Source organism: Eutrema salsugineum, unplaced genomic scaffold, assembly GCF_000478725.1.
Source record: "Eutrema salsugineum unplaced genomic scaffold, Eutsalg1_0 scaffold_10, whole genome shotgun sequence".
Classification (NCBI taxonomy): Eukaryota; Viridiplantae; Streptophyta; class Magnoliopsida; order Brassicales; family Brassicaceae; genus Eutrema; species Eutrema salsugineum.
In genome coordinates, this window is record NW_006256908.1 from 6,767,608 (window position 1) to 6,781,219 (window position 13,612).

Sequence of the window (13,612 nt, forward strand, 5' to 3'; positions counted from 1 at the left end):
GTAATTCGTCGTAAATTGTACGTCGAGTTTACGACGATTTTTTATACGATTGTGTTACAACGGTTTTAAAATTAGACGTTAGATCGTCGTAAAATCGTTGTAAACTTGCGATGATTTGAAAACCGTCGTAATGGACCGTTGGAAAACGATTGTTTTCTTGTAGTGGAGCGACCTAAAAACCAAATTATGATGCAAGGACAACCAATTAGCTCAACCCTATGGCATGGAACTTACAGTTGTGACATTAGTCCAGTATGGCACTAATTACTTCACTAATTAATCATCTCATTTTGTTAAACTTTCATTTGCAAATTAAAAAAGTAATGAAAATAATCAATTGTATGTTGTTTTATTAAAAAATAAAAAACTTGAATTTTGAAATGAAATGTAATATAAATAATTAATCCTTCTACCAAGAAAAAAAAGAAAGAAAGGTAATATAAACATTTTGTGTTGCAGGAAAATACAACTCAGACGTGTACAGGCATGTTTATTCCATGAATGCACAGATACAACCAAGGAAATTACCCCCAATTACAGGCTGTCACTGTTTTTTTTTAATTAGTGGTGTAATGAGATAAAAATAGCTTTAACTAAAAAACAAATCGTACGGCCCCACAGTAATTAACCGTTAAGAAGGTTTCAGTTACGGACTCTAAAGGGCAACTCATAGAGAGACATGCAAAAATCAATTTTTCGTTTAGGATTACTTTACACGAATAATTTTTAAAAGTAAAGAGACTTTTAAACCTGCTGACAAAGAAAGAGACTTTTAAAATCAAAAAAGACTTAAAAAAACCCCAAAAAGTGACTTTTAAAACCTACAAAGAGTTTTTACTTTTTACAACAAGGATAGAGTGTTTTTCTAATTGGTTAATTAATTTAAAAGTTTTTTTTTCTGTAAACAAACTAAACAATATGGACTAATTTTGTAATTTTTCTTTTAAATTAAATCATTATTTTAACTTTAATTTTTAAATTTTAATTAAATTTTACAGTCAAACTTGATTCATATAATTGTTTGGTAATAAAATAGTTGACCATGAACAATGTTTAATGATATATGATTGATCTTTGACTACGCGCGGATGAAAGATCTAGTCTATATTTAAAAATTCTTAGTTTATGAATCCAACAATCGATCTTGTTAATAATAACAATACCATAAAAGTTTTATTACTTTTTTATGTAGATTTTTTTTTTTAACTTTAAAATGATCGATGCTAGTCAATCATAACATAATAACATAATAGATACTTTATTACGTTTCTAATTTTGTTGACCCGAAATGTTTTTCAATATTATTATTAACATAATTGATTAACAATATATATTTTTAACATAAAATTTAATCAATATCAAATATGTAATATAATCAAAAAATTTAATAAAATCAGCAGTGGTAGTAATAATTTAGAAAATTATTTATTAAAATTACATACTGTACTTAAAATTTTTATGTGATAATATTTATAGTTTTTTATATTTATGAAAAGATTTGATAGTGTATTTTCAGTATGAAATTTAGATCTACAAAATTTAAATATTTTTTACATGTCACTAACATAATGCATACTCCTAGGCTCCTACCATATACGATTTTACAGAAATTTTTATTTCTTAAAATGAAAAATTAAAACTACAAAAATAGATGAAAATATTAAAATGTAAAATAAGACTAAATTTTGTTATACTTATCTTATAATGACAGAAAAAAACTAAATTTAGTTTCCTTCTTATTCAATTAATATTAAGCAATAATACATAACTGTAAATGGAATCCAATCACGTTTTGCCACGTGGATAAAAGGATAGAGTTATGAGATTATTAATCAACTATGTGTCTCTCTATTTTCTTCTAATTTCTTTGAGCGTGTAGGGTAAATTAAGTGTCTCTGTCTCTCACACTATATATGTCACCATTAAATTCAATAGCACACTCAGTAATCCTCACTGCAATTAAATCTCTCCTTACGCCTCAAACAGCTTCGTAAAACCACCAGCAGTTTTCCGACCAAACCACCAAACCCATTAATTGCCTACCGATAGAATTCAAGGATCTCCTATTTTTCATCGAAAATATGTATATCTGTAATATTCATTAACTTTCTCATTAATCACAAATATACCTTGGATTTTATTCTTTTTTCATCTGATTAAATTTGTTGCACCATTCCCTTTTTATCGTAAAAAACCGAATTATCAATGACGTCTTTGTTTATCTATCATGTTTGTATACATACATCAAATGATGAAACTATTCGTATATGTGTTGTTATTGGGACCGTATTTTTGTTCTCAATTTTTTTTTTTTATTATATCGTTTATAGAGATAGAGACTAGCGAGTGAGACAAAGATGGATGGATAGAGATGAAGCTAACAAAGGAACAATAGCATATAGGAAGATAAAAAGTTATTTGATTCTTCTTGAGTTCACACAGACAGCCCTAAAAAGGTATCGTTAGATCCTCTTTGTTATACTTTTTTTTTCATTTGATGTGTTTATATTTAATTATGCATCTACGTTGCATGTATATGAAATGAAAACTTTGATTAAAAGGTATCGTTTATGTAGATCTTTGATTCTTTGCTGTTGGTCGTCCTTGTAGATCCATATGATATCATGTTTTTTCTTCTTTCCTCAATACAAAATCTGATAACATTTCTGAAAGAAAAATATAATTTTAGTTGAATAACCTTAATAATTAAAATCTATTGATTAACCAAAACCAAAAAATATTTTACTTTAATATTCAAAAATTGGCGCGCAAAAAGCTAATCTAGTACAACATAGACATTAATAAATCAATAATCAGTGATTTATTTAAATATCGTTAATTATTTTAAAACATAAATATATGATGTTATATATTTTGGTATGTTTTAACTTTTAGAGTTAAAAATAAGAATAATTAATATTTTTGTCAATATTCAAAAATTTGTGTGCAAAATGCTAATATAATACAATCTAGCATAAATATTAATAGACGAATAATCAGTGATTTATTTCTGTATCTTTTATTAATAATGTAAAACATAAATATGTTTTTTTGCATCTTTATAGTTTTTTTTGAACTTTTTAAAGTTAAAAAAGAATAATCAATATATGAATCAGAAGTTTAAATCAATCAATCGGAACATGATGATGTAACGTGCTCTAGTCTCAAATCTTAAAAATATACAAATTTTGGTCCAGAACCTTATAATCATAAAAAATATAATTAATTTGGCCATGTAAATAACTGAATTTAGAACAATTATTTCGTTAACATAATATTTTCTTTGATCTATTTATGGTCATTTACTTTATTAGTGCAAATGAATCCACTATTTATCTTTTCGTATTTTCTTCCTTTTCGCGAATCCACTATTTATCTTTTCGTATTTTCTTCCTTTTCGCGATATCTTTGTTTTATTTAGATCTTTATAAATTTCAAAATCTCTTGAAATTTTTACTTTCAAAAAATAAAACATTTTCAATATTATTTTTGCTTCAATCATAAATCAGTCTCGGAGAGTTCATTATCTTCTGGTAAGGTTTTTATTTTACTTTGACCTTAATTCTTTTTATCTAAAATATTTTTTGGATTCATTTAAATTTGATTCTGTCTACAGAAAATTTCAATTTCTGTTAATATAATTGTTTGTTCATATGCTGATTGTGATGTTAAGCGTCTTTTTGTCTTTCATTTCAACTGGTGTGTCCTATGATCACCCTTGATTTTTTTTTCTATATTATTGTCTGTTTCTCTTTTTATGTTTAAGATCTTCAAGAAGAAGAAGAGAGATTAAAAAAAAAAGGATAAAGTCGTTGACTTGGAAAAGCTAACTTTTTGTTGTAATGAAATAGTGGGTGTGTGAGTGTGTGAGAGAGAGAGAGTCTGTCTAAATATTAAGGAAAAAAAAAAAAAACATTTCTGCAAACCCTAGTTTCTAGATAATGTGAGTAAACAATTATTATTTTGCTTATTTGAATTTAGTATCTAGTAACTCACTTCAGTTTTGAACTCTTAAGATCTTCCAGAAAATTCAAAGAAAAAAAGAGCAAAAATGTACCAGCCAGACATGTTAGTACCAGTGGATACGAACAAAAATGGAGATGACGATAACAACGAAAACAACAACAACAACGAAAACAACAACAACAACATGGATGGTCAGGGTGACACCAGTTTTGGAGATGAGGAATTCGACAGTACGAATACAAGTGAGACTCAAGAAGATGGAAGCGAACAAGATCCTCGTTCTAATAAGAGAAAACGATATCATCGTCACACTCAACATCAAATCCAGGAGATGGAAGCGTAATTCCTTCTTAACTTTTCATTTATTTTTTATTATTGTATTATATAATAACCCCAATTCTATATATATGATCAATAAAAATATACATAGGAATACTTTCACATTTTTATATGTTATGTTTGTTTGTTGAATAGTTTCTTCAAAGAGTGTCCTCATCCAGATGATAAGCAGAGGAAAGAACTTAGTCGTCAATTGGGATTAGACCATCTTCAGATCAAATTCTGGTTCCAGAACAAACGCACCCAAAATAAGGTATATAATATAACCCTTTTATATAATGAATTTATCATCATCTCACACATATTTAATGTTTGTATAAACATGAATTGGTTTTGATTCATGGTATATAAATGTAGACTGATGATACACATACATATGTTGAATTGCAATACATTAATGTGATAAGATTAAGAATATATGTAACCACTCATATTAAAAGAAATATATATAACCACTTAATTAGGTAGTTTTTCATCTCAATGAAAACATTTTTAAGAATTGCATTTTTTTGTTTTTTTGTTTTGTTTTGCAGAATCATCTAGAACGCCATGAGAACTCACAACTTCGGTCGGAGAACAATAGGCTTAGAAACGAAAACCACCAATACCGAGAAGCTATTGCTAATGCCTTATGTCCTAAGTGTGGAGGTCACACTGCAATTGGTGAAATGTCTTTCGAAGAACATCATCTTCGCCTCGAAAATGCTGGGTTAGCCCAAGAGGTACGTACCATATATAATGCGCCTTTAATTCTATCTAGAATATAATGTTGAACATATATATATATATATATATATGATTAGTTTCATAAGCATTATGCACTGACCACTACAAATTACATGGTTAACGGCATATTTTTTTTTGTCAACGGTATATACATTAATTATGCGGATTTGAAAATAACAACACTAACACAAATCAGTAACCTACATGTTATGGTCCATCCTATACATAATAGAATTGTTCAAATTTCGTTTAATTTTTATTTTATTTTTGTGTTTCTCTTTTGGGGTTCTAGATCCAGCAATTATCTGCCGTGGCGACCAAGTATGCAGGCAGACCTAGGTATGCTCTCATGGCTCCTCCTGTTCCAGCTCGACCATCCGAGCCCGGGATGGCAACTAATGGTAGACAAGTGCATGAAAGTATCCAAAACCACTTGAGGTCAATCATTGGAGTGAAAGATGCCGATAAGCCATTGATCATAGAGTTAGCATTTAGAGCCATGGATGAGCTAATTGCGATGGCTCAAGTAGGTGAACCACTATGGAAAGGAGGAGTTAATGGCACGAGCTTAGCTTTGGACTTGGATGAATACACAAGAACATTCCAAAACGGACTAGGCCCTAGACTCAACGGGTTTAGAACCGAGGCATCGAGGGAAACCGCAGTCGTGTACATGAATCATATGAACATTGTCAAGAGGCTCATGGATGTGGTAAGCTATATTCTTCAATCATACAACATACAAATATACATTAGTGTATACAAGGTGTGTGTATTTAATTAAAGGTGTTTTGCAGAATCTATGGTCGACCATGTTTGCTGGAATGGTTGCTAGAGCCATGACTCATGAAGTTTTATACGCTGGAGTCAACGGAACCTTTGACGGAACTCTCCATCTGGTAAATCTTCTAATTTGCATTCTATAAAATATAAGTAACAGAGGAGCTATAAATCAAGAATGAAATCTTTTTTGACATAACCAATATTCTTGTTATTATATACATTATTTTGATATAAACTATATTATTGTTTGTTATTAAATGATAGATGACTGTTGAATACCAAATTCTTTCGCCGTTAGTCTCAACCCGTGAAAGCTACTTCTTACGCTACTGTAGACAGCAAGGAGAGGGTTTATGGGCAGTGGTCGATGTTTCCATTGACCATCTCATTCCAAACCTCGAACTCAGATGTCGTCGTCGACCATCTGGATGTCTGATTCAACAAATCCAAAATGGATTCTCCAAGGTACAAAACTACATTTGTCTTTTTTGTTATGGTTTTGTCATAGATTCTTTAAACGTTAAATGGTTATAATCTCTTGTTGGTTTTGGAAAAAAAAGGTTACATGGGTTGAGCATGTGGAGCTAGATGACAGAGGAGCAATAATTCACAACTTGTATAAGCAGTATATCAGTTCTGGTCAAGCTTTAGCTGCTAACCGTTGGGTTACAACATTGGACCGCCAGTCCGAGCGGTTAGCCTGCATGATGGCTACAAACATTCCATCTATTGAACCGGGTGGTCTACTAAGTATTCACTACTCCTTATGATCTTTTACCTAATCACTCTCTTTTATTTCTTACTTATTAACCATTTTGTGAGTTTATGTGGCATGTTGCAGCGTTAACGAACCAATCAAAGCACAACATTCTGAAATTAGCTGAGAGGATGGGGAGGAGTTTCTTCTCTGGAGTGACTGCTTCGACTGCAGATTTGTGGTGTAATTTGTCTGGTTATGCAGGAGATAGTATCAGACTGATGACTAGGACGAGCGTGAATGATCCAGGAAGGCCTCCCGGTGTCATTCTCTGTGCAGCTACTTCCTTTTGGGTCCCGGTTCCTCCTAGCACTGTCTTTGACTTCCTCAGAGACGAGAACACTCGAATCCATGTAACACTATTTTCTTGGCACTATTATATAACTCGTCCTTTTCTTTCTAGATATAGTGATACATAACACGTTTTGAAAATGTTATCTGCAGTGGGATGTTCTCTCCAGTGCCGGTAATGTGCAGAAGCTGTCACAGATTGCAAATGGGAGAGACAGTAGGAACTGTGTATCTATACTCCAGGTAAAAGAGTGAAACATTATAAGAAAACTAATGTGTTGTTTTTGATCTTTTGATGTGTGACTAATGTTTTTTGTTTTTTGGGGTTACAGGGGCCAAAAACTATAGAGAAAAATATGATAATAGTTCAAGAGACCTCCACTGATCCAGCAGCTTCGTTTGTGATATCTGCGCCTATTGATGTATCAGCGATGGATCTTGTTTTCAAGGGAGGTGACTCTGACTATGTGCCTATGCTTCCTTCGGGTTTTGCTATTCTTCCTGATGGTATGGCTCGTCCTGGAAGAGAAGGAGGGTCACTCCTGAGCGTTGCCTTTCAGATTCTTGTCGAATCTGTTCATTCAGCTAAGCTGACTTTTAGCTCTGTTGCAACCATTGAGAATCTGGTTTTATCAACCGTGCACAAGGTCAAATCTTACTTTCATCTTCAGACTGCTTCAACCACCATCATTAGGTACATCATTTGATCCCCATTTCATAAACAAACTTGCAATTATCAGATACTTGCAACAATTTTATGGTGCTGATGACCTTTTTTGTGTGTGTCTTTTATAGGAATGAAAGCTAAAGTGGATGCAGAGGAGTGAATCAAGGAAGAAAGTGAGAGACTTTGTTTTATTGTTTTTTTTAGTTTTTAAGTGGTATTGGAAAACTTCAAAAGAGGAGGAGTCAAGGAACGAACCTCACAGGAAACCATTGTGTTTGACTAGTGTCAGATTTTGGTCTGCCTAGTTTTTTTCCAATGGTTTTCATGAGGTTCAGGAATTGACTTTCTTATGAACTTTTTTTTATTTCAGTTTAAGTATTTTGTTTGTTGGAACCTCATCAGGATATTGAGTTCTGTTTTTTCTCCATTTATGTTTCAAATTTGGTTTTTTCTATCTGGTGGCTTGCAACTTTCAGTAGTTTGGATATTTTACATCTTGTTTTCTTTTGATGACTATCTTGGGAGTTTGGTTTATTGAAAGTTTAAACATTTTTGGCTGTTGGGAGTTTTTGGCAGTTGGCTATGGTTTATTGGAAAGATCTCTCTTAGGAGTTTTTGGTTTATTGGAAAGATCTCTCTTGGGAGTTTTTGGCTGTTGGCTATGGTTTTGAATTGACCAAACCCAACAAGGCAGAAAAAAAAAAGAGAGTCTGAGCTGATAATCTGTCTTGGGTTGTGTTTTGCCAAGACCCATAGGTAGACAGTTTGGTAAGGTAAAAGAATTGTCAAGTATAAAACTTAATTTCATTTCAAACATAAAAACACATGATTTACTTGAAAAATAGTAAAAAAATTCTCTCTTGCAAAAACTTGAAAAAACCAAAATCCATTTAGCAGAGAGAGATTCTCTAAGACAAAGAGAGAAACTCAACCTTGCTGCTTACAGATTAGTACCTCAACATCAAGCACGCTTTCTCCTTGCCAAATTAGCAGGTCTCTTGCCAACAGCTCCACCGCTTTTGTTGGATTGGGAAAGAAGACCACGAAGAAGAGCTAGAATACCAATTCCCATGAAAGGCACATACATCATCAACAATCTCTCAGTTGCCCTCCCTGAACCTACCATCTCTCCCAATATTGCAGCCTTCAAAGACAAATCACAATGAGAATCAGACACAATACTTCCAAAAAAAAAATACATATCAGATTCTACACAATGTTCCATAGATATGATTGTAGAAAGATAAACATTTTGCAGAACAGCAGCAAGAGAAGCTAATAAATTACATTTTAACCATGAAACTGATCAACATAGTGGTGGAAACTCAAAATCTCTCATCAACCTACAATGTTGTGAATCTAGGGAAGTAACTGCAATTCACAACATTCATTGATACCCAAATAAAGAAATCTCAAATGAAGCATTATTTATTCAAATCTCATTGGTTATATACTTGGTCAGCTTCATTTCTAAATCTATGTACAGAGTATGCATCAACCAATAATCATTTTATCTCCACACATATATGACATTTTGCCTGAAATTAAACACATTATTCAAATTCGATCAGGAAAAATTGGAGAGCTCAATTTCAGATCTACCGTACCATAGAAGTGACGAGGGAAGCTCCGTACACCATAGAGGTGGTACCGAACCACGATTTCCCGGCGAGAATTGCGTAGATGTTGACGATCGAGAGCGGCCAGAGGAGCAATAGCTCGTGCCAGACGAGTCCGACGAGGAAATTCGGCTTCTCCATGACCAGATAATCTCCGAATTCGTCACCGTACCAACGATACAGATCGACGAGAAACGCCGGGTAAATGGCGCCGGGAAGAGTTGTTTGACCGTCGATGAGCGGTGCAACGACCGCCATGAGAGCGAAGAATAAGAAGAGAACGGCATCGATCAACTTGCAAAATGCTCCCATTTTTTTTTTTTTTTTGGGTTTCTCCTTCTTCGATGGATTTTTTTTTTTCTCTGCTTCGAATAATCTGTCGGTGACCGCGAAATAAACGAAAGAAGAAGAATAGCCCCGGCTTATTTTTATACTTGCGAAATTAACGATGTTCCTTTCAAATTTAAAGTAAACCGAACCAGTAAACCGGCTGAGACAATTTCGGTTCGATTCAGTGGTAGTTTTATTGAATTTGCAGCTGTAGGTGGAAAACCAATTTAATCTCGTTTTGCAAGATGTTTTATTTTTTAAAACATTTTGTGTGGGAACAAATGGAATTGCATGTTTATCTTTGGGTTATGGTCCCATAAAAAAACCTTATGATAAAATTATTTACCCCGGTAAGTAATGTTATATATCAGTAATCAATTGAACAAATTGTGTAACTCTTTTTAATTTTTTTTTATAATCTAAACCGTCTCTATGTAGTTTCAGCTGAGCTTTGGCTAGCTTTGAGTTTCTTACTGCTTTTCTGCTTAAGTATCTCCTTGATCTCTGCTTCTCTCTTATCAACAACTCTGATCAAGTCCTTGAAACTCGCTGCTGGCTTCAAACTTCTCCCTGATCTAGAAGGACCAGCCTCCTCACTGGTCCTTACTTCATCACTGTCTTCTTCTTCTGGTCTTAACCGTTGCCATTGCCAGAAAACTTTCCAGCAGAAGAGGGTGAGTGCAATGAACCAAACGATGCCACAGATTAGGAAGAGTCCCCAGAAGCTCTGTACCGAGATTTGATAGTCCTCTGTGTCTGAAATCTGCATTGTGCATTCGTGGCTGTAGGTAAGCCATTTCTTGCAGATTTTTTCCAGTTTTCCTTCTTCAGACAGTTGCAGGATCGCTGTTGACATGTCCACAGCTAGAGGAGAGTCTCTCTGGAAAGCCTGCATCAATCAAAAGATCCGGTAAGCAAGAAGAGAGACCGAGAAAAAAGAAGTTTAAGCTTTAACTCTTGAAAACACAGTTTTTGTCTTTTTACATACAAATCCCCAGCTTGTCCTGGTGAATTCCTGTCCAACTGTACGGAACTTGCAGTTACTGTTTGACAATAGAGCTTTGATGTAAGGAAGCTCGTTGGCAATGGCTGCCACACCACCGCCTCTAGGACCACGTTGAAGAGCAGAGAGATATTCTTCTTCGTCTTTCAGCGGAATGATTCTTGATGGAGCTATGTTAAGTTCATTGATCAGATATTTCCACGCAAAGGTACCGTCTTGTACTCCAATGGGTTCATTGCTTGTTATTAGACTCTCCATTCCTTCTATCCGAGATGTTAGCTGTTGAACGGTGAGGATCGAAGTGAGACTGGCTGTGTAGCTTGAGTTGATGATCAGAACCACAAATAACCATATGAGTAGCACAAACCTCCCCAACGAGCTCACTGTGTTCTCCCCTGAAGATCACGTAAGGAAAAAGAATTAAACAAAAATAGACAGCTTGGAAATAACATTAAACAAAACAAGGTTTCTTCTCATTGATGATTTGTAGGCTCCAATTTGTAATCGAGCACATACTGTGAAAGAAGAACATCGTTGAGAAGCTAAACCTGCAACGTTGAAGACCAAAAACGAAAGGGCAAAGTGCTTTAGAGCATCAGTTTAAAACTTATAAATATGATTTCTTGTTTCAATTTACTAATTGTTTTGTTTCTATTTTCATCTTTGTCATATCTTATGTCAGGAACTGGGAGCTAACCAGAAAATGGTGATGATTTGACGCCTAGGGGGTCCACGAAATTCTTCATTAAAGCGATGTTTAAGAATCCAAATGATGGCTCCCACAAAGAGAAACAAGGCTCCGGTCACAGCCCACATCTCTAAAGTGAATGGCTTCAAGAACGACCAAGGACTAGACTTGGCCTCCTTCACTGGAGCTACAACCACAAGCCTTGATTCCATAAATGGCTGCGTGAAATCTACAAACTTGGTTCTGTTTGTAATGATTGTAACATCCCCAACAGCTACATCGAAATTCTTGAGACATCAAACAGAAAAAGACGGACAAGTTAGTATAGTATCCGTGTACACTTGATTGAGTAAATGAAAGAAGAAGTAAGACTCACATTTGCAGCAAATTGGCTTAACAGATTGTCATATGAAGGATTTCTCTTTCCGTCCCCATATAGTATATAAGTACGTGGGACAGGATACGGAAGCAAATGAACAGCAGCTTCAAAGATGTCGATGCAATAGCCTTTAAAACCAAGTGGGTTATTGTCCTTATATGCATAGTTTTTGTAGCTTACACGGTTAGGCACTCCAATTTTGAGCGGCCTTCCATTGTCAGGGAAAACCCAACCCCGAGGTGGCTTTGTTACCTTCCCTGGCCATATGATCTCATTAAGACGTTGATGTTCTGTAGATGTGTTTGGAGGCTTAGAGTATAATGTCTCAGGAGGCTCAACTGAGAAACCTTTATGATTTGACAGGTACCCGACTCTGTGTAGACCTCTACTTTTTATGTTTAAAACGTCGTATGCTGGATTTTTCCGGTTTTTCTCTGAATCAAACTCGATTTGTCCGGTCAGACCTGTATAATTCATCTCATGAATGACCTGCATGAATCTCTCCCCTTCATTAAAGACGTTAAGTGCTGTAAACTTAATGTTGCTATCGTTGGTTTTCCTCAGATCCGGATCATTGGAGAACGTCACTGTATTGCCTTCTCTGAAGAAAACATCGAGAGCACGAGCTACCAACCAAACAGAATCATAAGCATACAATGCAAAAGAATTGAAGCCATCATCACTTCTTGAACTCTCTTTTGATCTAAGGTTTTTCCATCTTGCTTTAAACCGTCTCTTCTTGTTACTCTCAGGTGTGTAATGTCGAAAAGCAACTACTCCTCGCAAGAGATCCATAGTTTTGGGATCCACGACGGGTTCTACAGAATCCAATGCTGTAAGAAGCCAATCAGTGGCGATCCAGACATAGCCACTGTCCATCATCCCAAGAGACTTGGCGACAGAGAATATGTTTAAACCCGAATCAGGATTCACATGAACAACAAAGATGCGAGATTCCATACAATTAACAGAAACCAACAAGTCATTGATTGAGCTATTATCTGCACCGGGTGTAAATGCAGCCTTGTAAGAGATCTTGGCACGTTTCTTTGCTAAAGCATCACCTAATACAGATATCCCGTTCCTACCATACTCATCGTCTACAAAGATGGCAACAACTTCTCTCCATCGGCAATAGGATACAAAATCTGCGATTGCATTCATCTGGAAGTAATCGTTCTGTGTGGTGCGAAAGAAATAAGGGTATTGAAGCGAAGAAAGAGTCGGGTCCGTCGCTGCAAATGACAAGAGAGGTACATGAAGCTCATTAGCTACATGGGAGATTATGTGACCAATTTCTGAAGATTGTGGACCAATGGCTGCAACCACCTTGTTCTCCATTACCTGCAAAGCTACACCATAAGAAAACATATCAACAATCTCCTTCCTCATATCCAAATAGCGCAAACCACTAAGAGTATAACAAGAGGTTTATGATCAAGACAAGCTCTGCAATTGGAAACAGAAAATCGTACGGACGGAATCACCAATCTTCGTTGGGGCATTTTCACAAGCCACTTTCAGGCATATCTAACAAGCTATTCCATTTGGCTAACAGTTTATGAAAAGTACCTTCCATGGTGCCAACAAATCCACTGCAGTTTGAGTCATGAAAGACAACATTGAGCTTGGTTCCCCCGAGAATACTCTGATCAGCATTAAAGTCGTCAATGGCCACCATAATCCCAAGTTTGGCTGCTCTTCCGATGAAAGAATCATAAGTAAACAGAGCTCCAACGTTGACAGAGCTTGACCGAGAAGAAGAAGAAGAAGAGTTTCTTGAGAAACCTTCTGTACCAGCACCTTCCGTTGGCAAAACCCAGAAGCCGGAAACACATAGGAGCATAAATCGGTTATATGGCTATAATGCCACAATTGAAAAAAAAAAAATCTGCTGGTGCCATAAACAAATCTACTTGCCATAATATATATAGAATTCCCAATTTACTCTTAATGAAATTTTTGTGGCATTTTTGAATTTGGTGAAAAAATAATTGATTTTATTAAAATTAATAATTTAAAACGAAAATTAATAATAAAAAAAAAATTCATGCTCTTCTTCTT

At 34.9% G+C, this 13,612-nt stretch overlaps 3 protein-coding genes across 5 annotated transcripts; 1 reads left to right on the forward strand and 2 right to left on the reverse strand.

Moving 5' to 3' along the window:
* Positions 1 to 1,952: 1,952 nt before the first annotated feature.
* LOC18027886 (homeobox-leucine zipper protein HDG2) lies at positions 1,953 to 7,972 on the forward strand. The gene is made up of 13 exons (XM_024148081.1): positions 1,953 to 2,091; positions 2,331 to 2,456; positions 4,017 to 4,305; positions 4,441 to 4,558; positions 4,839 to 5,027; positions 5,324 to 5,743; positions 5,829 to 5,930; positions 6,079 to 6,279; positions 6,375 to 6,564; positions 6,656 to 6,924; positions 7,016 to 7,105; positions 7,195 to 7,556; positions 7,658 to 7,972. The coding sequence occupies exons 3-13, from the start codon at positions 4,052 to 4,054 to the stop codon at positions 7,668 to 7,670; spliced, it is 2,208 nt and encodes a 735-aa protein (XP_024003849.1). The 5' UTR covers positions 1,953 to 2,091; positions 2,331 to 2,456; positions 4,017 to 4,051; the 3' UTR covers positions 7,671 to 7,972.
* A 349-nt stretch (positions 7,973 to 8,321) lies between these two features.
* LOC18027887 (sigma intracellular receptor 2) lies at positions 8,322 to 9,541 on the reverse strand. Its single transcript, XM_006410307.2, has 2 exons — positions 9,137 to 9,541; positions 8,322 to 8,673 (listed from the first exon to the last, which is right to left on the reverse strand). Exons 1-2 carry the CDS (start codon positions 9,458 to 9,460, stop codon positions 8,491 to 8,493), a joined length of 507 nt encoding a protein of 168 aa, XP_006410370.1. The 5' UTR covers positions 9,461 to 9,541; the 3' UTR covers positions 8,322 to 8,490.
* A 267-nt stretch (positions 9,542 to 9,808) lies between these two features.
* On the reverse strand, positions 9,809 to 13,394 carry LOC18027888 (glutamate receptor 3.5). Of its 3 annotated transcripts, none has more exons than XM_024148078.1 (6): positions 13,121 to 13,394; positions 11,546 to 12,900; positions 11,179 to 11,456; positions 10,998 to 11,029; positions 10,467 to 10,876; positions 9,809 to 10,367 (listed from the first exon to the last, which is right to left on the reverse strand). In XM_024148078.1, exons 1-6 carry the CDS (start codon positions 13,392 to 13,394, stop codon positions 9,909 to 9,911), a joined length of 2,808 nt encoding a protein of 935 aa, XP_024003846.1. In that variant the 3' UTR covers positions 9,809 to 9,908. The 3 variants fall into 3 exon arrangements, with proteins under 3 accessions (XP_024003846.1, XP_024003847.1, XP_024003848.1); XM_024148079.1 differs by having other exon boundaries at positions 11,546 to 12,892; positions 13,121 to 13,386; XM_024148080.1 differs by having other exon boundaries at positions 9,853 to 10,367; positions 10,463 to 10,876.
* Between the last annotated feature and the right edge of the window lie 218 nt (positions 13,395 to 13,612).

Coding starts and splice junctions, on each gene's coding strand:
- LOC18027886 (XM_024148081.1), top strand. CDS start 4,052: ATGTACCAGCCAGACATGTTAGTACCAGTGGATACGAACAAAAATGGA. Junction 5,028..5,323: donor ATGCTGGGTTAGCCCAAGAG/GTACGTACCATA, acceptor TTGGGGTTCTAG/ATCCAGCAATTATCTGCCGT. Junction 6,925..7,015: donor ACGAGAACACTCGAATCCAT/GTAACACTATTT, acceptor TGTTATCTGCAG/TGGGATGTTCTCTCCAGTGC.
- LOC18027887 (XM_006410307.2), bottom strand. CDS start 9,460: ATGGGAGCATTTTGCAAGTTGATCGATGCCGTTCTCTTCTTATTCTTC. Junction 8,674..9,136: donor CTTCCCTCGTCACTTCTATG/GTACGGTAGATC, acceptor TTGTCTTTGAAG/GCTGCAATATTGGGAGAGAT.
- LOC18027888 (XM_024148078.1), bottom strand. CDS start 13,394: ATGCTCCTATGTGTTTCCGGCTTCTGGGTTTTGCCAACGGAAGGTGCT. Junction 12,901..13,120: donor ATTTGTTGGCACCATGGAAG/GTACTTTTCATA, acceptor CTTATGGTGTAG/CTTTGCAGGTAATGGAGAAC. Junction 11,457..11,545: donor TAAGCCAATTTGCTGCAAAT/GTGAGTCTTACT, acceptor TGATGTCTCAAG/AATTTCGATGTAGCTGTTGG.